Source organism: Macaca fascicularis, chromosome 14 (genome assembly GCF_037993035.2).
Source record: "Macaca fascicularis isolate 582-1 chromosome 14, T2T-MFA8v1.1".
Taxonomy (NCBI): Eukaryota; Metazoa; Chordata; class Mammalia; order Primates; family Cercopithecidae; genus Macaca; species Macaca fascicularis.
Genome location: NC_088388.1, coordinates 1,132,558 through 1,158,669, shown reverse-complemented (window position 1 = coordinate 1,158,669; position 26,112 = coordinate 1,132,558). Strand labels below are relative to the sequence as shown.

General features: G+C 57.3%; 1 protein-coding gene across 1 annotated transcript in view; it reads right to left on the bottom strand.

Annotated features, from left to right (window-relative positions):
* Positions 1-8,898, bottom strand: part of MUC5B (mucin 5B, oligomeric mucus/gel-forming) — a 39,941-nt gene extending 31,043 nt beyond the window's left edge. Inside the window, exons 1-14 of the mRNA XM_045372407.3 lie at positions 8,816-8,898; positions 6,251-6,307; positions 5,717-5,788; positions 5,117-5,378; positions 4,852-4,966; positions 4,599-4,689; positions 4,217-4,323; positions 3,104-3,305; positions 2,588-2,713; positions 2,075-2,192; positions 1,790-1,928; positions 1,336-1,446; positions 899-968; positions 341-478 (exon numbers count right to left, since the gene is read on the bottom strand). Of these exons, the coding sequence (XP_045228342.2) occupies positions 341-478; positions 899-968; positions 1,336-1,446; positions 1,790-1,928; positions 2,075-2,192; positions 2,588-2,713; positions 3,104-3,305; positions 4,217-4,323; positions 4,599-4,689; positions 4,852-4,966; positions 5,117-5,378; positions 5,717-5,788; positions 6,251-6,307; positions 8,816-8,885 (1,678 nt within the window). The 5' untranslated portion in view covers positions 8,886-8,898. The remainder of the gene's footprint in view (positions 1-340; positions 479-898; positions 969-1,335; positions 1,447-1,789; positions 1,929-2,074; positions 2,193-2,587; positions 2,714-3,103; positions 3,306-4,216; positions 4,324-4,598; positions 4,690-4,851; positions 4,967-5,116; positions 5,379-5,716; positions 5,789-6,250; positions 6,308-8,815) is intronic.
* Between the last annotated feature and the right edge of the window lie 17,214 nt (positions 8,899-26,112).

Here is a 26,112-nt window from a genome sequence, read left to right as displayed (position 1 = left end):
CCCTCCAGGCACCACACAGGGTGGAACGGCTGGGAGCTCTGTCCCAGGATTCTGCTTCCAGAACCCTCTGCAGATAAGCCCCAGTGGGGGGCAGCCCCTGTGCAAAGCTGGCCTGAGCCAGGGCAGGGCTGCCCGCTCCATCCTCCCAGCTGGTTGCTTCCGGGGCCGCCAGTCAGATGTTGGCGTCCTGTGCTGGCGGCGCCAGGGTCTCCGCCATGCTCTGGGAGCAGCCCTCTCCCTTGTCCCCTGCCCGCCTCTGCCTGCCCCTCCCTGCAGCCTGGCGCTAGTCCAGGCCCCGTCCCCACTGGCCCTGTCCCCGAAGGCTCCTGCCCAGCCTCACCGCACATCTGGCCCTGGTGGGCGGGGTCCAGCCTGACAAACACCTGCATGAGCGGCACCAGCTGCACCAGCAGCTGCAGCCCGAGGCCTGTGTGCACTACGATGAAGAAGCTCGAGGGTGTGAACAGGGTGATGTTGGCTGCCGGGAGTGTGGGAGAGAGGCCGGTCAGGGGTGCAGGGCCAGATCTGGCCAGATTGGAGGGGCAGGGCATCCAGTGGGCCGGGCCACCCCACTGAGACCCGGGAATGAGACCCAGGAGTGGCCAGGAGCCCTCATGCTCCCTGTCCCAGGCCTGTGGCCACCAAGCCGGCTCAGGTGGAGACTCTAGGCTCCCCGACAGAGTGGGACTGAGCGAGCTGGATGTGGGTTCCCCACAGCTACCTGGATGGGAGCCTGGCATTCCCACTCTGCAGATGAGAAACCGAGCACAGGAAGCTCTTGGAGCTGCCCAAGGCCACAGAGAGCTAGCAGGGGATGGAGCGGACACTGCCCAGATCGTGGGAGCTGCCCCTGCTAGGAGGCGCCACCCGGCCCAGCCATCCTGGGAGAGCCACGTACCTGCCGACAGGGGCAGCTGAGTGTAGATGGAGTTGAGGAACACGCTGCCGTCTGCCTGGACCCGGATGGCCTGTGGGAGGAGGCGGACAGGAGGTCAGCTCTGCGGAGGAACCTGTTCCCGACTCTCAAATGAGGGGGTGGCCTGCCCAGGGGCCCCCACTGGGGACAGCCCACAAGAAGCTCAGGCCTGGACCTGCGGTGGGCTCTGCATTTCCCTCCCGGGAGGGCCTGACCTTGGAGCTGGAGGGGGGACCTGACTTTGGGGCTGGAGGGGGGACCTGACCTGAGGGCGGGAGGGGGGACCCCACCTCGGGGCGGGAGGGGGGACCTGACCATGCTCACTCCCTGCACATCTTCGCACGCCCCTTCCTGTCCCAGCCTAGGGCCCCAGCCAGGCCCTTACCGTGTCCCCGCCGTCCATGCTAAAAGTAACTCACCGTGTCCCCGCCGTCCAGGCTGAGCGTCACGGCCTTCAGGCAGTTCTCGTTGTCCGTCAGTCCACACTTCCGCAGTTCGGCCAGCACGGTGAAGCTGCCATCAGCACATTTCTGGGGGAAGGACCCACGCGTGCATTGGGCCTGGCTCGATGATGTGGGGGCCCCCCAAAAGCGTGCTGGGGACGCTCATGTGGGGGATGTGGCTCTGTGAGGAGGTGTCCCTTGGCACCTCTGGTCACCTCCCAGCAGCTTGTCTCAGGGCCTGGGGGCTTCTTGGCCCTGTGATGCTCAGCAGGGAGAACCACCCCTCTATGACCATCATGGGGACCCAGGGCTTCCCCCCAGCAGGAACATCCGGCCTTCTATGACCATCGTGGAGGCCTCCCCTGGGCGGAAGGGGCGTGAGGATCCCGGGAGGACCTGGGTGTCCGAAGACCTGGCCCTGTGCCCAGACCTTGGACAGAACGTAGCTGCAGTCGCCATGCAGGTCGTAAAGTTTCTCGTCGTAGGTGGTGATGTGGGCCCCGCCCTGCACAGAGCAGGTGCCAGGGCACGGCAGGTCCTGGCACTGCCACAGCCCCCCAGAGCAGGTGCTGGGGAGGGAGGCCATGAGCAGAACAGACATGTCAGGAGGAGGTGGGCTCCACCCTCCACACCCCCACCCCAGGCAGAGGCTGGCAGGTGCACACCAGGAGCTCCACACCCCACCCCAGGCAGAGGTTGGTGGGTTCATAGGTACCAGGAGCTGCAGGTGGTGTTGACGGAGGCGCCCGGGCTGTAGGTGCGGCCGCCGTGGGTGCAGGGGCACTGCCCGAGGGGCAGGCAGCCAGAGTGCGTGACATCATCCAGCACCGTGCCTGTGGGGCAGGGCGTGAGGCAGGACCGGCCCATGCACGGGGGACACCAAGGTCAGAAGACCCCAGCCTTGGGGACAAGCCACCTCCTTCGGGGAGGAACTCCTGCTCCAGGACACCACCCCTGCCCTGAGCCCCACCCACTTGGATGAACACCAAGCACCTCTGGGCCTCAGTTTCCCTACCAGACCCAACTGGCTCATGGCACTGCTCTGCCTCCCTCCACGCATCGTCGGGTCTTCCGGCACCCTCCCAGCCAGTGCCCTTCCCACCCTGGGCCCTCTCGTGGGACCCTCTGGCATGAGGGGCTCTGCTTCCAGGCCTGATGAGGCTGGGGGCGGGGCTGGGAACAGGGACCTGAAAGCCCCCTGAGGGGGCCCAGGGCACGAGAGACCTGCCTGGGGGGCAGAAGCAGCCGTCCACGCAGTGGTCTTCGCAGAGCTGTGCGCGCTGGGGGTTGGAGCAGGTGTCCACGCAAGGTGAGCCACACTCCCGGTGCTGCATGTTGACGGGGCAGGTCCGGGCTGCACAAAAGGAGGCGGAGCTGGGCCAGGGGAAGGGCCCTGTACTGCCTGCATGGTCAGCCCCAGCCACCTTCCACCGCCTTCCACTTGCCGCCAAGTCCAAAGAAGCCAGAGCTGGGCCTCAGGGTGGCCCTGATGCCCCTCATCATGGCAGCTCCTCCCTCCAGTCCCAGTCCCTGCCACCTGCACAGCCTCTTCTTCTCCTGCAGCCCCCGGAGGCACCATCCCCTCCTGGGGTCCTGGGGTGGCCTCTGCCCACTATGCCTGGGGTGTGTCCTTTGCCCTCCATCCCTGTCCCCCAGGCCTCCCCACCCGCCTATGGCCCCCAAAGCACTCCCCCTGCCCCTTCTCTCCAGCGCAATCCTTGGCAAAGGCCCTGGGAGCACTCACGGCAGAGCTCAGGGCGCCTCCAGTTCTGCGGCTGGCCCCCCGCGTGGGCGCACTGGCGTGAGTATTCCACAAAGGTGGCGCACGGGCAGGTGGGGCAGCGGCACAGGTCCTGGGCGCAGGCAGCCAGGTACGGGGCAGTGTCCACCAGTGCGTGGCACTCCGCAAAGGCTGGCCCCAGCAGGGTGTGGTGGCAAATGCCTTCCTGGGGAGCACAGTGGGCCAGGCTGGTCACCCCTGCCCTCCATGGGGGCTGCCACAGTGCTGGAACAGGACCCATGGCAGGCCAGGCTGGGAAGCCCTCTCCTCATCGGGGTTTCTTGTACCCAGCCCCATCCCTTCCACCCACTGTGGCCGTGTAGCTGCCGGTGCAGAGCTCTGCTTGGCCCTTGGGGGGTGACCCATGACTCTGAATCCCCTACCTGGGATGTGGCTGCCCACGGAGTGAGCGCTCGAGAAAGGTGCAGACCCTGCCCCAGGAGGCGGAGCCAAGGAGGGGAGGTGCAGGCCCCGCCCCAGGAGGCAGAGCCAAGGAGGGCAGGTGCAGGCCCCGCCCCAGGAGGCAGAGCCAAGGAGGGGAGGTGGAAGCCCTGCCTCTCCCGGTAGCCTGGCAAGTTCAGGGCAGTCCAGTGCTGAGTGTCGTCCCTTCCCAGGGCCCGGGCTGCCGGCCGTGGGGCCCAGCTCCCAGAGGGGCTGCTGCTGTCATTCAATGCCCAATTTAGGCTCAGAGATTCTGCTGATTTAGGGATCCTGGAGCCTCCAGGCCCCTTCTGAGTCCCCCTGCTGGTGGGAAGAGCTGGCTCCAGGCTCCCCAAGTACCCACCCTCAGCCCAGCCCGTGCAGCACGGGCCTATATTTGCTCGCACAGCTTGTCACACGCGTGGCCTGAGGAACACACACATCACCACACTTGGACAGTGTGTACCGTGGAACTGAGCACACAGAGGGTGGCTGCCAGGCCTCCCTCCAACGCCACCATCTCTCTTCCAGCTGGGAACGTTCCTCAGACCTCGGCCTGGCTCCCCCTGGACCTGGAGGCCGTCCCTGCCCAGGAGCGAGGGGCTCACCTCTGGAGGCCGTCCCTGCCCAGAAGCTGGGGGCTGGGGGGAAACTCACCTCATCTGTGCAGTTGCTGGCTGGCAAGGGCAGCGGGTCCGGGCACTGCTCCGTGGGCCCATCCAACTTCTGCAGGTTCCCAAACTGGAGCGGGGTCAGTCTGGCGTCTGCCGGGAAGAAAGTAGGAGTGTGGTGGCTCTGAGGGGATCCTGGGGACAGGGTATGGGCTCCCACTTCCTGAGCCCAGGCCAGAGGACTCCCACTCCTGCCTAGGGCCCGATGTGCCCGAGGGGCGCTCCTCCCACCATGTAGGGCACAGCCCTTGTGACCCCTCCCTGCCCGGTGCCCCGTCCCCACTCCACCCCTCCCAGCCTCCATGGGACTGTGACCCTTGGCTGGCTGACATAATCGGTCACTGCCCCCTCGCCCAGGTGGCACTCACTGTGGGCATAGAACTCGTTGAAGGCTGGGAGGCCGTTGAAGTCCCCGCACAGGCCACAGGTCTGGTTGGCGTATTTGGGGTCCAGCTCCAGCTGAGGGTAGGGGAGGAGCAGCTCCAGCCTCAGGACTTCTGATCCCCCCACTGGCAACCTGCCCCAAGCCCTGGGACCCCAAGCCCAGGGAGGCATCCCTCGACCCCTGTGGGGGTTTTGTGGCCAGGCCTGGAGGGGCAAGGGACGAGAGGGCTTCCTCACCAGGGCACTGTCCTCTCCGTTCCACAGGAAGGTCAGGACCAGCCGGATGCTGACCTTGACGTAGTCCCCGCTCTGCTCCACCAGGAGCCCAGTGCGGCTGTAAGGCAGCTCCTCCCTGCACAGACAGCTGGGTCTCTCCCTGGGCCCTGGCTGCCTGCCCGCCCGCCCAACCCCACCCCAGCCCTGGCCCAGGTCAGACACGGCCGTGTGGGGAGGTCACACCACGTGGCCCGGCCCTCGCCTCTCCCCAGGGTGGCCGGCTCACCGCTGCCCGTTGACGAGGACAGAGCCATTGGACGCCTCTAGCACCAGCCCCTGGGCCTTGATGACAGCACGGGTGACCACAGGCCTGGAGCCCACCAGGCCTCTGCGTAGCTGGACGTTGAAGTCCTCATAGGCGGCGCCGCAGTGCTCGGAGAACACGTAGTTGCAGAGGCCGGGGAAGCGGAAGACGTCACCGTCGAAGGTCTTGTAGTGGAAGTCGCCCCAGGTGCTGCACACCCGCCCGTTGTGTGCCGGGTTCAGGGCTGTGGGGAGCATGGGATGAGGCCCACCCCCATGCCAGCCCCCCACGGGGTAGCCTTCCCTGGGCTGAGGTGCCCTGGTTTTTGAAGCAGAAAAGCCCATGGTCGGCTGCTGGCTGTGCCCTGCCTGGTTCACCCTGGGCTGCCTCTGTTTCGCTCGAAGACCCCTGACCCGTCCCCATCCCCCAGGGCGGCCAGTGATCAGGAGACCGCCCAGAGGGAGGACTCTGGGTCTGGCCCAATGGCCCCACCTGGTGGCAGCTGCACCCCTAGATCTGGGCCCCCACCTTTGGGGCTGGCAAACACCCCCTTCCCAGCCGGCAGGGACGGCGTCTGCTTACGGCTCAGGCTGGGGAAGACAGTGACGGGTGGAACAAAGCTCACACGCCGGGTGGGCGAGGCCATCGGGGCACCTGTGGGCGAAGGCCGGTCATCCCAGGAACGTGGCCGGGAAGGGGCAGCAGAGACACCCTCCCCGGGTCCCACCCTCCTCGCCAGCCACCAGAGTTGAAGGGGAGCCCGAAACTGATGGGCTGGGGGCAAGGCAGCCCCTTCACCCTTGGCCCTGTCTGCTCACAAACACTGCTGCCTTGTGTTTTGGCCTGTGTGCACACGTGTGTGTGCTGGTGCAAGTGTGGGCGCATGTGTGCCTGCACGTGTGTGCGTGTGTGTGTGCACGTCTCTCTGCTTTGCACTTTCCTCTTCTTTGGAGCGTCCAGCTCCGCCTCAGGTGCCGGGCATTGTCCTGGGCAGGGGACCCAGGGAGGCTCTCTGTCGGACGCATGGCTGCTCGGAGAGGCCTCTGTCTGCCCCAGGCCCAAATCCCAGCACCTCCAGCCTGGTCAGGAACCCCCCACCCGAGCCTGGCCACGCACCGCCATCTGTGGTGTGCCCTGCACTGCCCCAGCTCGGCTCCGCAGGGCCCTGGGTCTCTGTGGGAAGAGGGGATGGGAGTCAGTGAGGAACCAGATGTGGCTGCCGGCCACGAACCTGACCGTGGACCCGGCCACATCCCTGGTGCGGCAGCCTCATGTGGGGTCCACGGTGACGGTCTCCACGCTCTGCAGGGTCACCCGCACGGCACACTCTGGCCAAGGCCGGGACTCCTCCCCAGCCGCTCAGGCCACCGCAACCGTCAACCACAGATGCCTCCCCCGCCACTCAATGCTATGGAAAGCCTGTGGGATGGAAGCTTCCAGCAGGGAGCCCTGAGCTGCCCCCGGCACGACCTGCATCTGTCCAGAGACCCCAGCCCTCCCCAACTGACATGCGGGGATGGTGCCTCCTTCTGAAGTGATGGGGGAGAAAATGGAATCAGGAAAAGGCGTTGGCCGCCCAAGGGGGGATTCCGCCTCATCCCACACGTCCCCTGGAGAAGGACAAAGGCCAGCTTTGTTGGGAGGACACACTTGGAACCTTCCAGGCGTGACTTAGCAGAAACCTAAGCCCAGAACCAGTTTCGATCCCTAAGTCCGGGAGAGTGGGGCGGGGTGGGGGCAGGCCTCAGGGCTGTGAGGCTGTAGATACTGGGATGGCGCCAAGGTCCCCCAGGCTGACCACCGCCTCCGGGCAAGGCCTCACCCACCAGTCCCATGGAGGCTGGACTCTGGGCTGAGAGCCTGGGAAGAGGCAGCTCCAACCCCCAGGACTCTGAGGCCCCCTGGCCCCCAGGCCATTGTCTGCTCGGTTTGGGTTGGGGTGCCCCCTTCACCGGGCCCCAGAGCTCCTCCCTGGAGCCTGATCTGAGATGGCCCAGCCCAAACCTGTGCTTCCTGGGGAGGCGGGAGGTGAGGCCCCAGCCCCCACAGCACGGTCAGGGCTCAGCGAGGGGCTGGCCCCTGTGGTTTGCGCTCTGGCCTGGCCCTGCCTGGCTTTTCCAGTCAGGTCCTGCTGACATCTGGGAACCACAGCAGGGGCCACCTCCAGAGGTCCAGGTTGACTGCCTTTCCCAGAAGGCCAGCCGCTCCCTGTGTCCTCCACCCCAACCCCCAGCCCACAGCCCTGCCCACGTGTGCCGGCCCACTCAGCCACTCCCACGCACTGGCGCCCACCCCAGGCAGCCCCTCCCTATCCCAGGGAGCCCCTCCCCACCCCAGCAGCCCCTGCCTAGCCCCAGGCAGCCCTTCCCCACCCAGGCAGCCCCTCCCCACCCAGGCTGACCGCCCTTGGTCATCTGCTCCATGCCGTGCCCTCTTTGGACTGGGCCACCTGGGCCTCCATCTTGAGGCCAGAGAAGTGCCCGCCACCAGCCCTCCCATCACCCTGGGGTGTGTCCCCTAACGTGAAGCCGCTCTGTGCAGGGCCCGCCTTGCCCCGGCCATAGGACGTGCATCTTGTGACTAAAGCACAGTCCCTGCCGAGGGCTTGATCTCCCCAACTTGGATGTGCATGGAGGACCAGAGGACGTGGGGGCTGACAGTCCCTGGGCCCTGCCTGCTCAGGTGAGGGGAGCCCAGGCTGCATGGCCTGGAAGAACTAGATGCAAGGATGTGGCTATTCTGGTCAAACCAGCACCCAAACCTTGTGGTCAGAGGCAGCTCCCCCCGGGCCCAGGCTGGGAGCCACTGGGGGAAGCCGCCTACCTCCAGCCCTGCTGACCACCCAGCCTCCCTTCCACAGACAGAGAGAGCCCCCGGGGAGCCTCGCCTGCCCAGCCCAGACCCCAAGCTTGGGAGGGGGTGGACAGCAGGGCAGGGAGGGACTGCAGCTGCCTCTTGGCCAGCCCGGCTGGGTGTCTCCAGGTGGCCCCTGGGGCCGCATCTTTCTCTGTTGACAGTAAGTATTAAAGCTGCGGCTCTGGCCAAGAGATGGCAGACGAGGGAAAATGCTTGGCTGAGAGCCAGGCAGCCCGTGCGGCCTGAGATGCCCGCAGATGACCTGTGGGAGTCACGCGTGGGTTGAGGCCAGGGCTCTCGTGGCTGGCTGTGTAACCCTTGAAGGTGGTGCCCTCACCTGCCCTGCCAGCTGTGATCCCCAGGCTGGTCGTGAAGGGCAAAGCCGGTCCTGGGCAGGGGCCCACACTAAGCCCACCCCTGCTTACTGTGATGCCTGGGCCTCACAGGGCTCCAGAGAGACCCGCAGCCGTGGCCCCCTCCCCCATTGCCCACTCCTGTCTCACCCCCAAGACCAAGACCCTTTCGGTGGTCTCCCAGGGTCCTTGCCCTGCAGTCAGGGGCCCAACTTCCCCTGGACATCCCATCCAAGCCAGTCCCTGAGTTCCCTGACACTGTGGGCCCATGGGGCCAGGGAGCTGTGTGCTGGGGACACGTAGGGTCCTATCGAGCTCTGTGTTGGGGACACATAGGGTCCCATCCAGGACACTCGGGATCCTAGGGGATCTGCCCGTCCACTCTGCAGGAGAAGCTCCCAGGCAAGCGGCCTGCAGAGATCCCCACCGTGAAGACGGCATCCTAGAGGGGGCTGAGTCGGGGGGCTCTTACCTGCCTGCTGCACCAGGAGCACGGCCGCCAGAGCCAACACCAGCGTCCGGCACGTGCTCAGGGCACCCATCCTGGGGACTGGCACAGGTGGGGGGCGCGGACGGGCAGGGAGGGAACTGGGCCGGGTGCTTGTTCCCCTGGGGGCCCCAGCTTATGTAGCAGGGAGTGTTGGCCCCAAGCCAGGCCAGGCCACGCAGGGCACCCTGCTCTTTCCCGCGCCCGCCACGTGTGTTTGCTCTCGGGGAGGGGCTGTGGCAGGGGAGAGGCCTGGATCAGGAAGGATTTGCAGCTCTGTGCCCTGAGGCCCAGGACGCCCCCACCCCCAGCAGCTTCTGAGAATCGGAAGGGAGAGGAGAAGGGCCCGTCCCGCCTGGCACCTTCCTAGATGGCAAAGCTGCTGGAGGGCAGGGCTGGCCTTGGGCACAGGGTCCCTGGAAACGGTGGTCAGCCAGCCTGTCTCACACTCAGCCCCACTCCGCTCCACTGGGAGGGAACCCCAGCCTCTGGGCAGCTCCCCCAGCCGCTCACCATGGGTGCCCGAGGCCCGGGGAGGGCCCACGAGGCTGGAGCTCCTCTCCGGCCACTGCTCAGCCAGCGGGAAGGCCGGGAGGCTCCTGCTCAGCTTAGGCGTGCACGTGGCCAGGATGCTCAGGCTGGGTGGCTTGTGGGGGTCCCTGGAGGAGGCCCCATTTCTGGAGATCCCAGCCCAGCTGACCAGAACCCCTTGAAGACCATGGGAGGTCTCTGGGCTCATCTGTTTCAAGGTTCATGTTCAAGGGGAAACTGAAGCCCAGAGTGTCCCCTGGCCATGCACATCGGGAGTCAGCCGTGCTCGTCCAATGCCAGCCCTGGTCCAGCCAGGCCAGAGGCTCCAGCCCTGAGTCCCATTTGGCCTCCACCTCACTCTGGGCCCCTCATTAACCTTGGCAGGGTTGAGGAAGCAGCGGCTCCTGGAGGTCCTGGACCTGCCCGGGGTCCTCAGCCTGCCCCAGGTGGGAGCCGCGGAAGCCTAGCACCTCACACTGGGGCTGGGTGGGCTTCCCTGGGGCCACGTGGTACACCTCCCCAACCAACGTCATCTACGGGGCAGACAGTGTCATCTACAGGACACTCCGTCCGCGCTGCAAACACCTCCTGCAAACGCCTCCTGCCTGTGTGCCCTGCACTTGAGACGCTCCCACCCTCTGGCTCCCTGGCCACCAGCGTCCTGAACGCTCCGTGACATGGACCCTAGGTTTCCGGGAAGCACCAGGTCGGGTGGTGTGACCTCGTCCGACCCCACGGGGACCCTAGGTTGGCCTCCAGGTCTGTTGTTTTGTTTGCGTAACAGTCCCCGCCACGGGGGCCCTGCGCCAGCTCCCCCGCGTTTGTCTTTCTGAAGTTAAATTCTTAGAGGTGGAATTTCTGGGGCAAGAGGAAAGCCCATCTTCAAAGCTTCTGACCTGCCTCACACTCAGTAGGACGGCGGGGATCCAGAAACACAGGAAGTAAGAAGTGTTGGCAGAGACGTGGAGACCCGGAGCCCTGTGCCCTGCCGGTGGGGGTGACCAGCACCTCCACTCTGGGTCTGTCCCCAGAAGAACTGAAGGCGGGTCATGAGGGACATTTGCACCCCCATGTTCACAGCAGCATCACTGACAAAGGGCAGAAGCTGCTCATGTGTCCTGGATGGAGGACTGGGCCGGCGTCGTGAGGCCGATCCGTGTGGTGGAATAGAGTTCAGCCGTGAAAAAGAGAGGCTGGCCCAGGCTGCTCCACGAGGGAAGCTGGGGACGCTGTGCCCAGTGAGGTAGGTGGACACAGAGGACAAAGGCAGAAGGGACCGCTTGTGTGCTGCCCCTGGAGTCATGAAACCCACAGAAACGGAGCATGGACCGTGGGCGCCAGGGGCTGGCAGAGGGGATGGGGAGCTGGTGTTTCATGGGGACAGGGTTTCAGCTTGGGAAGATGAGAACATTCTGGAAACGGAGGGCGGAGACACCTGCACAGCAACGTGAATGGACCTGGCCCATTTTGCCATCTGTCACCCCCTCATGGCTGAGGCCCCCAGGCGACTCCTCAGAGCGCAAGGCCTGTGGCGGAAGCTGGGACCTGCCTTCTCCCTTTGTGGCAGTTTCTTTAACTCAGGGCACACCTTGGGCTTCTTTCTGCCTGGCCCTGTACCTGGGCTGGAGGAGGGTCTCCCAGATCTCAGCACAGTGCAGACCCCTGCTCCCCGCTCACTTCAGGGACTCCGGGGCCTGTGCTCCCCCCACCCCACCGACATCAATTCCAAAGCTGAAGTTTCCGAGGTCTCTGGGGTCTCCAAGCTCCCTTTCATATCCAGGCCGGGAGTCCCCGCTGCGGCACGGCAGGAGGGGTGGGAGGGAATGCCTGGGCCAGGGGGCCTTGAGGACGGTCTGGAGGGTGGGCCAGAGCCCCCACCCCTGGCTCATGACTGTGACTGCGCCCAGGCCCCAGCCAGACCCCTCTCCCTGGCCTACCTGCCTGCTCCAGGCCAGGCTGGGCAAATGTGGGGCTCCCTGACGCTGTGGCACCATGTCCCTCGCACCGGGGGGAGGGGTGTGCCCGCTGCCCGGGCCTCTACTGCAGACGTCCCCACGACACACCCACCCGGGTCTCCCACCTTGGCCACTAGCCCTTGTGGCCTCCCCACTCCGTGCCCACGGCTCCAGCTTACAAGCTGATGCCCACCTGGGTGCTGGGGCCAAGCCTGGGGTCTCCCCTGCTGGCCCCTACTGCCTGTCCCCTGACCTCCCTGACCACGGCCAGTGCCTGTGGCCTTCATGGGGGCTGGCGGCCCACTAGGGAGCAGTCCCCTCACCCCCGGCTCCAGCATGCCGGGCACCTCTGCATCAGCGAGATAGCGTTTTCTCCGTGGCAGAGCTGGGACCCTCAGCAGCTCCCCGTCCCAGCTCAGTGCCTGTGGTCCAACCCTCCCCGCCTCCACCCTGGAAGAGCCTCGCCCGCCTGTGGCCACTGGCACGCAGTGACACCAAACAAGTGGGGGCCCTGACTCTGTCCTCGTCCCTCCCACTAGGCACCTCCCCGGGCAGTGCCTCCCACTAGGCTGTCCTCCCTTGGGGACTGGGCTGGGTCCGGGGCAGGGGTCCGAGGTGGACGTCAAGGCCACAGCTATTGAGACATCCCGGATGCGGCCCCGGGAGTCCGGCCTGTTTGCTCAGTGTGTTTGAAGAGTTTGCGTCTTCACAGTTGAAGGCGCTGAAAACAGGAGATAAAGGAAGGAAAGGGACGCAGCCGGTTCCTGCCAGGAAGGGGGGCCGGGCACAGCCTCCTGGAGCGCAGAGGAGCCTCCCACCTCGGACGTGCCAAGAACCTGCCCTGCGGCTCTGACGGGGTCTGAGCCAGGACCAGCCCTGGGCGGGTCACTGTCCATCATCTGGCCAGGGGGTAGTGGGGACAAAGGGGCGGCCTGGGTGACATGGAACCCAAGGGGGATTAATCCCGCCATGAATGAGGACCCGCCTGGGACCTCACAGACCCCTCCAGAGGCCGTCCAGGCACCAGTGGTCAGAGCCACCATCTGCTCTCACCAGCTGTCCCAAGCCCAGCCCCTCAGCCCTGGGGGGCCACCTGGGGGGCTTGGCCACTGCAAAGAGTCATCCCTGGGGCTGGGGTCCCCAGGTGGCTCAGCCTTCCCCTCCCCCAACCACAACGATGCAGGTTTGAGCTGGGCCCTAGTGTCCATCAGCTCCCAAGCACTGAGCCAGACCCTAGGGTCCGTCAGCTCCCAGGCACTGAGCCAGGCCCCAGCTCCACGCTGGACACCTGGGGTGTCAGGCACAGTCCAGGGGGTCACAAAGCAGGGATGGACTCTTGGTCTGCTCAGAGCCAGGCCCCAGGCTGTGCTGGGGACAGGGGGTGGTGGCTGTGTGGGACTCTCCACCTCGGCAGCCTCCTGCTCCCTGGCACGGGGGCCTCCCCCGGCTCCTGGCCACACCCACGCTCCTGGGGGCGCACCTGCTGATAGGCCGAGGGTCCCAGTGTGTTCCAGGCCTCGGGGCCCCTGGCGGGTGACGGGCTGCTTGCTCCTGGGTATTGGGATGGCCAGGCCCCTGTCCCCTGGCCCAGTACACCTGAGGAGGTGTCCAGCAAAGCCCAGGGGTCTCAGAACCAGTGCCTGGTGTCCAGAAGCAGCAGGTGGGGGCACATTGGGTCTTCACGGCCCTCAGACCCTGGCCCACTGAGCGACAGGCACGACTGGGGGCGCCGAATCACCTGGCAGGAGTGAAGCTGCGGGATGGCAGGACCTGGACATTCCAGTGCCCTGAGCTGCCCCTGCTCTAAGGATGCCCTGCACAGGGGCTGCAAGACACGGAGACCCCCCAGGACAGCCCCTGCCCTGTGTGAAGGCCTCAGCTCCCCCACCACCTGTCTCTGGTTTCTCCTGGTCTTTGCACAGACCCCCTTCTCTGCCTGTCTCCCCACCCGCTTCGTTCCTGCCAGTTCCGAGGAGCCCCAGCTGGGTCCTGGTGCTGCCCTGGGCAGTGGGATTTGACAAGGACTAGAACAGAGTCCCCCCCCACTTTGAGGCTTCCAGTAGCGTGGCCTTTGCAGCAGCAGCACCAGCTTCCAAGGAAAGAGAGAAGATGGTCCTCTGGGTGGGGTGGGGGGGATGACGGCTGAGCTGCAAACCAGGGAACAGCAGGTGCAGAGACCCCGGGGCAGGGATGGACTCGGCCCCCTGGAGGGTCCACACGCACCTGGTGTGGCTGGGACACAGGGGGCTGAGAGGAGCCAGAGGTGAGGGCAGGGTCAGGTGTGGGGAGGAGCCTGGGGGCGTGGGGCGAATTGATTGGATCATTTAAAGCAGGAAAGCTATAGGGCATTTTTCTAAAACAGTGGTGAAATGTATGTGACTTAACATTGATCATTTTAGCCTTGTTTGTTTGTTTGTTTGTTTGTTTGTTTATTGTAGAGACGAGGTCTCACTCTGTTGCCCAGGCTGTCATGAACTTCCAGCCTCAAGCGATCCTCCCACCTCAGCCTTCCAAAGTGCTGGGATGACAGGAGTCAGCCACCACACAACCCAATTTGCAATTTTTTTTTTTTTTTTTTTGAGATGGAGTCTTGTTCTGTCATCCAGGCTGGAGTGCAGTGGCTCGATCTCAGCTCACTGCAACCTCCGCCTCCTGGGTTCAAGTGAGTCTCCTGCCTCAGCCTCCCAAGTAGCTGGGACTACAGGTGCCTACCACCACGCCCGGCTAATTTTTGTATTTTTAGTAGAGACGGGGGGTTTCGCCATGTTGGCCAGGATGGTCTCAATCTCTTGACCTCGTGATCCGCCTGCCTCAGCCTCCCACAGCGCTGGGATGACAGGAGTAAGCCACCGTGCTGCCCATTTTGCCATTTTTAAGTGAATATAGGAGCATTAAGTCCACTTACATTTTCGTCCAACCATCCCCACCACCCACCCCCAGAGCTTTCCCATAGTCCTGCACTGAAACTCTGTCCCCATGAAATACCAGCTCCCACTCCCCGCCCCGAGCCCCACGCATCCACCAGCCTCACCTCTCTCTGTAAGTTTGGTCCTCTAGAGGACCTCGTATAAATGGACTCACACAAGACCCGTTCTGGCGTGACTGGCTTGTTTCACGGAGCACGATGTCCTCAAGCCTCATCCGTGTCGTTGTCTGTGTCCAGGTCTCCTTCCTTGTTGAAGGCAGAGTCACTTTCCACTGCATGAATGGGCCCCGCTGGGTTCATCGGTTCACCCGTCGATGGACCCTCAGGTTGCTTCTGCCTTTGGCTTTGTGAATAAACCTGCAATGGACATTGCGATGTGCCCAGGAATCCGAGTCCCTGTTTCCAGTTCCTCAGGTAAGAGTCCCTCTGGCTTGGAGTGGAATGGCTGGGTCACACGGTCAGTCTATGTTTGGCTTTCTGAGCAGCTGCTGGACTGCCCCACGGCGGCTGTGCTGTTTTACACTCCCGCCAGCCGTGCACAGCGGTTCCAATTTCTCTGTATCTTCACCAACACTTGTTATCTTTTTAAAAAAAAAATCACCACCTGATATTTCCATGTGGTCTGGACTTGCACATCCCTAATAATTAGTGATGTCGAGTGTCTTTGTATGTGCCTATGGGCCATTCGTACATTTCCTCTGGAAAAAATGTCCATTCAGGCCAGGCGCGGTGGCTCACGCCTGTAATCCCAGCACTTTGGGAGGCTGAGGCCGGTGGATCACCTGAGCTCAGGAGTTCGAGACCACCCTGGGCAACATGGTGAAACCCCATCTCTACTAAAATACAAAAAATTAGCCAGGCATGGTGGCAGGTGCCTGTGGTCCCAATTACTCGGGAGACTGAGGCAGGAGAATCACTTGAGTCCAGGAGGTGGAGGTTACAGCGAACCAAGATTGTGCCACTGCACTCCAGCCTGGGTAGCTGAGCGAAACTCTGTCTCAAAAAAAAAAAAAAAAGAAAAGAAAAAGAAAGGAAAAGAAAATCAATTGATCATATATGCCAAGGGTTATTCCTGGCTCTCTGTTCCAATCCATTGGTCCATATATCTGTCCTTACACCAGTACAGGGACTACTGTGGCGTTGTTATGCGTTTTAAACATAAGAAGTATGAGTCCTCCAATTTTGTTCTTTTGAAAGACTATTTTGGCTCTTCAGGGTCCCTTGAGATTCTATACAAAGTTTAGCATGGATTTTTTTTTTTTTTTTTTTTTTTGAGACGGAGTCTCGCTCTGTCGCCCAGGCTGGAGTGCAGTGGCCGGATCTCAGCTCACTGCAAGCTCCACCTCCCGGGTTCACGCCATTCTCCTGCCTCAGCCTCCTGAGTAGCTGGGACTACAGGCGCCCGCCACCTCGCCCGGCTAGTTTTTTGTATTTTTTAGTAGAGACGGGGTTTCACCGTGTTAGCCAGGATGGTCTTGATCTTGTGACCTCATGATCTGCCCGTCTCGGCCGCCCAAAGTGCTGGGATTACAGGCTTGAGCCACCGTGCCTGGTGGATTTTTTTATTTCTACACAAGTACCATGAGAATTTTGATAAGGATTGCATGGAATCTGTACCACCTTTGGGCAGTGCCGTTACCTTATCAACATTGTCTTCAAATCCATGAACACAGGATGGCTTTCCACTTTATGTCTTTAAATAATTTTTTCAACAATGTTCTGTAGTTTTCAGTGTGCGGATGTTTTGCCTCTTTGGTTATGTTTATTTCCTAAGCATTTTATTCTTTTTGATGCTATGTAAATGGAACTGTTTTTCTTTTTTTCTTTTTTTTCTTTTTTTTTTTTTTTTTGAGACAGAGTCTCGCTCTGTCACCCAGGCTGGAGTGCAGTGCCTGGATCTCAGCTCACTGCAAGCTCCTCCTCCCGGGTTCCCGCCATTCTCCTGCCTCAGCCTCCTGAGTAGCTGGGACTGCAGGCGCCGCCACCTCACCCGGCTAGTTTTTTGTATTTTTTAGTAGAGACGGGGTTTCACCGTGTTAACCAAGATGGTCTCGATCTCCTGACCTCGTGATCCGCCCATCTCAGCCTCCCAAAGTGGAAACTGTTTTTCTTAATATCCTTTTCCCAATGTTCATGGCTAGTGTATAGCAATTGCTGAATGCTTTAATCAGCTTGAATAGTTTTGGGGTGGAATTTTGGGGGATTTCTATATATAATATCATGTCATCTGTGAACATAGTAATGTTGCATCGTCCTTACCAATTTTAGTTTCTGTTATTTCTCTTTCTTGCCTTACTGCCCTGGCTAGAACAATGTTGAATAACACTATGTTGAATGCAAATGGTGAACACAAGCCTTGGTGTCTTTTTCCCAATTTTAGAGGAAAAGTTTTCAGTCTTTCATTGTTGAATATGGGGTTGGCTGTGGGCTTTTTACATATGGCCTTTATTATGTTGAAGTAGTTTCCTCCTATTTCTACTTGGTTGTTTTGTCTGGGTTTGGTTTATTTTTAACCATGAAATGGTGTTGAATTTTGGCAAATGCTTTCTCTGCATCAATTGAAATGATCATGGGTTTTTTTCCCCTTCATTCTATTAATGTGGTGTATTTCAATGGTTGCTTTTCATATCTCGAACCATCCTTGCAGTCCAGGAACAAAACCCATTTGATCATGGCATAGAATCCTCTTAAAAAGTTCCTGAATTGAGTTTGCTAGTATTTTGCTGAGGATTTTTTTCATCAATGTTTTTAAGGGATATTGGTCTTTAGTTTTCTTTGTTTTCTCTGCTTTGGTATCAGTGTGGTGCTAGCTTCATAGAATGACTTAGGAAGTTGATATGGGTGCTGTTCTCAGGACAGCGGATAAATCTCAAGGGATCTGGTGGTTTTATAAAGGGCAGTTCCCCTGCACACACTCTCTCCCCAGCTGCCATATGAGACGTGCTTCTGCTCCTTCTTTGCCTTCTACCATGATTGTGAGGCCTCCCCAGCCATGTGGAACTGTGAGTGCATTAAACCTCTTTTTCTTTATACATTACTCAGTCGTGGGTATTTCTTTAGCAGTATGAAAATGAACTAATACAAAAGTGTTGCCCTTTTTTCCTCCAATCTTATGGAAGAATTTGATACATATCAGTGTTAATTCTTCTTTAAATGTCTGTTAGAATTAACCAGTAAAGCCATCAGGTCCTGTGATTTTCTGTGTTAGGAGGGTTTTGATTACTGACTTAACCTCCTTTTCTACATCTACTCAGTTTGCCTATTTCTTCATGAGGCAGTTTTGCTAGGATAGAGTGCTTTTGAGAAATCTGCCTATTTCTTCTAAGTTATCAAATTTGTTGGCAGATAATCATTCATAGCATTCTCTTATAATCATTTTTGTTCCTGTAAAAATTTGTAGTAGTATCCTTTTCATTTCTGATTTTAGCAGTTTGAATCTTCCCTTTTTTCTTAGCCAATCTAGCTAAAAGTTTGTCAATTTGGTTGATCTTTTTAAAGAACCAACTTTTGGTTTCATTGAAGGCTTTTTTTTTTCCTATTATTTTTTTAAATTCCTTATTTTATTTATGTCTACTCTAACCTTTATTATGTCCTCCCTTTTGGTAGCTTTGGGTTTAGTTTTCTCTTCTTTTTCTAGTTCCTTAAGGTATACAATTAGGTTATCAATTTAAGGTATTTCTTCTTTTTTGATTTAGTTACTTCTAGCTATACATTTCCCTCTCATTGCTGCCTTTGTGTGTCTTATATGTTTGGATATGTTGTGGTTTTGTTTTCATTCAAGCTTTAAGAATGCCTAATATCTTTGGTGATTTCTTCTTTGACCTGTTTGTTATTTAAGGGTGTGATATTCAATTTCCTCATATTTGTACATTTTAGTTTTTCTTTTATTTTTTATTTTTAGCTTCATTCCTTTGTATAATACTTTGTGTGATTTCAATCTTTTAAAATTTATTAAGACTTGTTTTGGATCCTCTCATATAGTTTATCCTGAAGAATGTTTCATGTGCACTTGGAAGAAAATGTGTCTTCTGCTGTTGGTAGGTGAAGTGTTCTGTGCATGTACGTTATGTCTAATTGGTCTCTAGTGTTGTTCAAGTCCTCTGTTTCCTTATTGATCTGTCTGGTTGTTGTATTGATTATTGAAAGTGTGGTACTGAAGTCTTCAGCTATTTGTTGTAGAACTATTTATTTCTCCCTTCATTCTGTCAATGTTTGCTTCGTATATCTCGAGGCTCTGTTGTTTGGTTCATATATATTTATAGTTGTTATATCTTCTTGTTGAATTGACTTTTTTTTTTTTTTTTTTTTTTGAGACAGAGTCTCACTCTGTTGCCCAGGCTGGAGTGCAGTGGCATGATCTTGGTTCACTACAACCTCTGCCTCCTGGGTTCATGCAATTCTCATGCCTCAGCCTCCTGAGTAGCTGGGATTATAGGTGTGCACCACCACACCTGACTAATGTTTGTATTTTTATTAGAGATGGGGTTTCATCACGTTGGCCAGGCTGGTCTTGAACTCTCAACCTCAGATGATCTGCCCATCTCAACCTCCCAAAGTGCCAAAATTGCTTCTTTTATCAATATATAATGTATTTCTTTGTCTCTTGTAAACTCTTTTTTTTTTAAGATGGAGTTTCACTCCTGTTGCCCAGGCTGGAGTGCAGTGGTGTGATCTCAGCTCACTGCAACCTCCGTCTCCTGGGTTCAAGCAATTCTCCCTGCTTCAGCCTCCCAAGTAACTGGGATTACAGGTGCCTGACACCACACCTGGCTAATTTTTGTATTTTTAGTAGAGACAGAGTTTTGCCATGTTGGCCAGGCCGGTCTCAAACTGACCTCAGGTGATCCACCTGCCTCGGCCCCCCACAGTGCTGAGATTATTACAGGCATGAGTCACCATGCCCAGTCTTGTAAACTTTCTAAAATATAAATAGTTCTGTCTTACAGTATAGCCACCCCAGCTCTCTTCTGATTATTATTTGCATTAAATATCTTTTTCCATCCTTTCACTTTCAACATATTTGTATCTTTAGTTCTAAAGTGACTCTGTTGTGGACAGCATATGGCTAGATCATGACTTTTTTGTTTCATTTTGTTTGAGACAGTAGAGTCTCGCTCTGTCACCCAGGCTGGAGTGCAGTGGCGATCTCGGCTCACTGCAAGCTCCACCTCCCGGGTTTACACCATTCTCCTGCCTCAGCCTCCCAAGTAGCTGGGACTACAGGCACCCGCTACCATGCCTGGCTAATTTTTTTTGTATTTTTAGTAGAAACAGGGTTTCACCATGTTAGCCAGGATGGTCTCGATCTCCTGACCTCGTGATCCACCTACCTCAACCTCCCAAAGTGCTGGGATTACAGGTGTGAGCCCCCATGCCCGGCCGATCATGGTTTTTTAAAAATTGATTTTAACCGGTCTCTGCATTTTAAGGGGAAAGTCTATGTCTATTTGCATTTAAAGCAATTGCTGATAAGGATGCACTTACCACTGCCATTTTACTATTTTTTTTGGTATGTCTTCTAATTTTTTTGTTTCTCATTGTCTCCATCACTGCCTTCTTTTGTGTTCAGTTGATTTTTTGGGGTGACAAATTTTTATTCCCTTCTCATTTCCTTTTGTGTATATTCTATAGCATTTTCTTTGTGGTTACCCTGGGGATGACATATAACATTCTAAAGTCATAACGGTCTAGTTTGAATTGATAACAACATAACTTTAATTGCACACAAAACCTCCTTCTACACAGCTCCACTCCCTCCCTTTATGTCATTGATGTCACAAATTACATCTTTATACCTGTGTAGTCAATAACATAGATTTATAGTTATTTGTATGCATTTGCCTTTTATATCCTGTAGAAAAGAAGAAGTGGAGTAAAATCAAATTTACAGTAATACTGGATTTTTATATTTGTCCATGTATGTAGTTTCACTGAAGATCTGTTTCTTTTTACAGCTTTGAGTTACTGTCTAGTGTCCTTTTATTTATGTAACATTTCTTGCAGGGCTTGGCTAGTGGCAACAAATCCCTCACCTTTTGTTTATCTAGTAATGTCCTAATCTCACCCTAAGTTTTGAAAGACAGTTTTGCCAGGTATAGAATTCTTGGTTGACAGTGTTTTGTTTTGTTTTTTTAATTTCAGCACTTTAAATATTATCATCCACTACCTTGTTGGCCTTTAAGGTTTCTGATAGTAACTATGCTGCCAGTCTCACTGAAGATCCCTTGACTGTGACAAGTCACGTCTCTTGTTGCTTTTGAGATTCTTTCTTTGCTTTTGTCTTTCAACTGTTGGATTATAATGTGTCTCAGTGTGGATCTCTTTGAGTTTATCCTACTTGGAGTTTCTTGAACTCCTTGGATTTGTAGATTCATGTTTTTCATCAATTTTAGGAAGTTTTTGGCCATTTTTGTTCCTTTGAATTTTTTTGAGTTTCTTTGAATAATTTCCCCCTTTCTCTCCTCCTGTAAGTCCTACTTGGTTGTCAACAACTACCTTAGACTCTATTTACTTTTCTTCAATCTTTTTTTTCTTTCTGCTCCTCAGACTTGACCATTTCAATTGCCCTGTCTTCAAGTTTGGCTGAGCCTTTCTTATGACTGCTCAAATATGTTGTTGAACCCCTCTAGTGATTTTTATTCATTTCAGTTTTTATAATTTCGAAGTACAGAATATCTGTTCGGTTCTTTTTAAAAATGATTTCTGTCTTTTTGTGGGTATTATCTTTAGGCACAGGCATTGTTTTACTGACCTCCTTTGGTTCTTTGTCCATCTTTTGCTTTAGCTCTTTAAGCAACTTAAGACAGTTGCTTTAAAATCATTGGCTAGTAAGACTGATGTCTGAATTTACCCAGGGATAATTTCTCCCAGTTTATTTTGTTCCTTTGAATGGGCTGTATTGTTTCTTTGTAAGTCTTGTGATTTATTTTTTTGTTGTTGAAAATTGGGGATTTAACTATTATAATGTGGTAACTCTAGAAATCAGATTTCCCCCTTTTTCTAGTGTTGGCTGGGTTTTTGTTTCTTCTTTTTTTTATTACTGAAGCCTGTAGTGATCCATTTGAGATGTTTTTAAGTGAATTTTTCAAAGGCTATTTCTTGGTGTTTTTATTTTTGTTTTTATTTTTATTTTTTGACAGAGTCTTGCTCTGTTGTCCAGGCTGGAGTGCAATGGCATGCTCACTGCAACCTCTGCCTCCTGAGTTCTAGCAATTCTCCTGCTTCAGCCTCCCAAGTATCTGGGATTACAGGCACCCACCACCACGCCTGACTACTTTTTTGTATTTTTAGTAGAGGTGGGTTTCGCTACGTTGGTCAGGTTGGTCTTGAGCTGCAAACCTCAGGGGATCCGCCTGCCTCAGCCTCCCACAGTTCTGGGACTACAGGCATGAGCCACCGTGCCTGGCTGGAAAAGACTGTTTCTTGTCATGTGTGATCACGGAGTCTCTGTTCCTTTAGCTTGCGTTCAGCTGAGGTTTTGACAGAGATTTCCTTGAATGCCCTGAGCTCTCCCAGCTTTTAGAGAGAAAGACTAAGAAAAGTGGGAGGAATTAGAGTCATTGATGGATATTGACACTAGTTAAGGCACAGCAGCCAGGGAAGAATAGAATAACTACGTGGTCCTGAAGCATCTCCCACAAGACACTCCTTAGCTCCAAGGGAGGAGATGGCAACTTTCTGCCGAGACCCGCTCGGTCGGTGAGACCCTAACCCAGCGGTGCTAAAGGAGTTAAAGACACACACACAGAAATATAGAGGTGTGGAGTGGGAAATCAGGGGTCTCACAGCCTTCAGAGCTGAGAACCTCAAACAGAGATTTACCCACATATTTATTAACAGCAAGCCGGTCATTAGCATTGTTTCTATAGATACTAGATTAACTAAAAGTATCCCTTATGGGAAATGAAGGGATGGGCCAAAATAGAGGGAGAGTTGGGCTAGTTATCTGCAGCAGGAGCATGTCCTTAAGGCACAGATCGCTCATGCTGTTGTTTGTGGTTTAAGGCTGAGGCAGGAGAATGGCGTGAACCCGGGAGGCAGAGCTTGCAGTGAGTGGAGATTGCGCCACTGCACTCCAGCCTGGGCGACAGAGTGAGACTCCGTCTCAAAAAACAACAAAAAAACAAGAATGCCTTTAAGCGGTTTTCCACCCTGGGTGGGCCAGATGTTCCTTGCCCTCATTCCAGTAAACCCACAACCTTCCAGCGTGGGTGTCATGGCCATCACGAACATGTCACAGTGCTGCAGAGATTTTGTTTATGGCCAGTTTTGGGGCTGGTTTATGGCCAGATTTGGGGGGGTCTGTTCCCAACAACTTTCTAGTGGAGAAAACTGGCAGACACCCCTGAACCAAGTGATGAAGGCTGGCGTCCCAGTGCTGGGTCCAGCCGGCATCACATCCTCTGGAGACACATACAGCTTCCCCGTGGTGACCCTACCAGGGTACAGCCCAGCTGGAGCACGAGCAAACCTCAGACAGACTTAGGGGTGCCATGCAACATAACCAGCCTGTGCTCCTCAAAAGACCACGGTCAAGAAACAGAAAAGCTGAGGACGGGTTCCAGATACAAGGAGACTGAAAAGCAGGCAATGGTGGGACAGGTGGTCCTGCGCCAAATCCTGGGGTGGGAAAGTTGAGAGCTGTGATGGACATGGGCAGGACAGCGGAGGGGTCTGCCTCTGGGCTGTGATGTCACGTCACCGACCCATCTGGGTGCGACCCCTGCTGTTTCTGGGAGACATGTCTGCGTATATAAGGGTGAAGGGACATGCTTCTCAAACTCAAGAGGTTCAGAAAAATATGTAGCTACAGAGAGCAAATAGCAAAGTCCCTGGAACAAAATGCAAGCCCCAGAGCCTGGGGAAGGGCATGGAGGAGGTCTCTGCTCCACTCATTCAACTTACCTGTGAGTTCAGAACCACAGCAAAGGAGGACTTTCCCCAGAGGCATGATGCTGCCAGAGCGGGTCCTCTGCAGTAGCCCAGTGGGGCCTGGATGCAGGGGTGCAGTAGTGAAGGGGGACAAAAGGGAAAAGGGAGAAGTAGAGGGCACACGTGCAGGAGGAGGAGGAGGGGGACATGGCAGAGCCAGCCTGAGCAGGCAACAGGGATGCAAGGGGCAGGCACGCCGTGGCCAGATGCTAAGGCCAGTGTCGGGAGGGGTCCTGGCCCCTGCACTGTGGGTGCTTCGTGGCTCCCTAGCCCTGAGAGTCTCCTGGGGAAGCGACACCCCCATGCAGGGCCAGAGTCTTGGGGTGGCTCGCAGTGGCAGGCAGGCGTGGCCTCAGCGTGGCGGGCAGGCGAGGATGCGGGCAGGTGTGGACAGAGGACAAGGCAGAGGCCCCTTGGCCGCGTTTGCTCAGGATTAAGACAACTGGAGTCAGAGCAAACAGGAGTGGGGTGCACGTTGTTCTGGTTCCCTGCCAAGTGTCCGCGGCAAACAGGCCCTCCCTTCCCTCCAGGAACCCCGATGTTGACTTAGCGCCTACGGGGTTGGCAGAGGGGCCAGCATGGCCTCTTGTGGCCAACGCCACCTTCCCCAGTGGCCCGGTGCTGGGTGAGGCACCTGATACCAAGGCCAGCACTCACACCCAAGCCCTACAGGCTCCTGCTACCGCTGGCTCCTGCCCCACCTGGCCCCAGGGCCCCTGCAGGAACTGGGAGAGGGAGATCCAGGCCCAGCCCAAGGGACTCACTGCGGTCCTGGCTCTGGTGCTGGGATGGGGCAGGCCGAGCAGCAGAGGGGCAGCCTACCACAGGCCCGGGCGTGATCCCTGCCCCTTGCACCTTCGGGCCCTGCCGCCCTGTCTGTGCACTCAGCCTCACCAGGGCCCTGCCTGCCCCACATCTGGGATGCAGGTGATGTCCCAACAGCCTGTGTGGTCTGAGCAGATGGCGGCGTACGTGCCCACACCCCTGTGGGGTACAGAGTCTGAGCTGCTCCAAGAACAGTGGTTAGTGAACTCTGAACTCTGACCTACGACCCCATTCAGAGGTCAGGGTGGTCAGAAAGCCTCAAGGGGCACAATGAGGACTTGTTTGTGGCGGGGGGGTTGGCGGTCTGACCAAGGCCTCGTGCCCGGCTCTGCCCAGCTGTGGGGACACGAGGGGCAGACTCGCTCATGGCCGGCCTGAGGCCTTGGCAGAGCTTGGGTGAGAGCTGCTGCCAGGCCCCTTTCTCAGAACTTAAGGTCACTCAGCACCGACCCTTTATCACCAGGAGGATGGTGAGACTGGCTTGGGGTTGGCAGGGGCATTACCCTGAAGTTACTGAGCCTCTGGATGGACAGGCTTCTGCCCAGCTGAGCAGACCCACCCTCTGCTTCCAGGGTAGGGGCGAAGCCCCAGGCCCAGCTCTTAGCAGGGATGAAGGAGGCATTTCCAAGCCTCTGTGTGTCCATATCCGTATGTCCGCATGTCCGCCCAGGGCCTTGCAGCTCTGTCCGTGCAGCATCACGTAGGCAAACAGGAGCCACCGCACGATTCTCCAGAAGCAGAGTCTGCAAACCAGCCCGGCCAGCACTGCTGTGGAGACCCAAGTGTGGGGTGGGGGACATGGCCCTGGGGACAGCTGAGACACCCCGGGCAAGGAGGCTGGTCTCAGTGGAGCTACCAGTGGCTTCCTGAGCTGGGCACAGGTGCACAGGTCCACGGCAGGGGAGTGGGGTGCCGGGAGCAAGGCCATCGTGCCTCTTGGCTCTGGGGACCTAAGGCACATCCTGCCAGCAGGGTGTGGCCTGGTGATCTCCTTGCCCCCAGGGGCTTCTTCCTGGACCCTGTGAGCTGGAGCCGGCCTGCCAGGGCCCCTCCCGGCAGGACGTGGGTTCTCGGTTTTCACTCAATTCTGAACCATCCTTTTGTGGGAGGGTGGAAGCTTGAGAGCCACTGGCTGGGGACATCAGCTTGGGGTCCCTTCCCCGGCACCCTCCTGCCGGCCCCCGCCCAGGCAGCCTCTGCTTGGCCTCTGAGGCCCCCCGGGTGGGTGCTGGGCGAGGCAGGGTCCTGAGCCCCGGGGCCTGCAGGGGTGGTGCATCAGGGCTGGGCCCCCTTCTGGGCAGGACGGTCAGAGGAGCAGCCCCCAACCCTGCCCGGGTGGGAATGAGCCTCTGGCTTAGTCCAGCCAGGGAGGAGCCAGTGGGCGCTGGCCTGGGACGGGTCTGGATGGTTTGGGGTGCAGGACCTCTGCCTCTGGTTTGGTAAGCACTGCCCTCGGGGCCCCTGCAGGGTCTGGGACTAGGGTGGCATGTGGTGGGTCGTGAGCAGGGCGAGCTCCCGGAGGTGACAGAGCCGCCCCCACCATTGGCAGGGGCCCAGCCAGGAGCTTCTGAGTCCCCCAGGCCCCACAGCTCAGCTGGCTCAGTCTTCATTGTCTACCTTCATCTGGTGAGGGCAGGGCCAGCACAGGAGCCCCCACCCCACAGTCCCCACTAAGGCCCCGAGGCTGGGGGATCCCAGGGGTGGGCTCCGAGGGCTGAGAAGTCCCACATTTGGAGAAGTGGGCGGGCTGGGCAGGGATGGTTGTGCAAGGCAGGGAGTGGGGTGAGTGCCATGAGGGGTGCATGTCACCTTCGGGTAAACAGTCCGGACGACAATGGCGGATGAGAGCAGAGAGTGCAGCACCGGTGCGTCCTTCCCACCGGGCCTGTGTCGGGGCCGCCGGACACGCCGCAGCCTCCCAGCCACGCAGTCCCGCCTGCAGGCACCTTCTTTCTGACCCGGACTTGCGGCTCTCCACGTCCTCGGGCTGCCGCGTCTGCGCCTCCCAGAACCTCGGTCATAAAACGTCTCTCCAGGGCCCAGGACGCACACAGTCTCTCACGGTCACCTCTGACGTTTTATTTTTTATTCTATTCTGTAAAAATGCAGCCGCC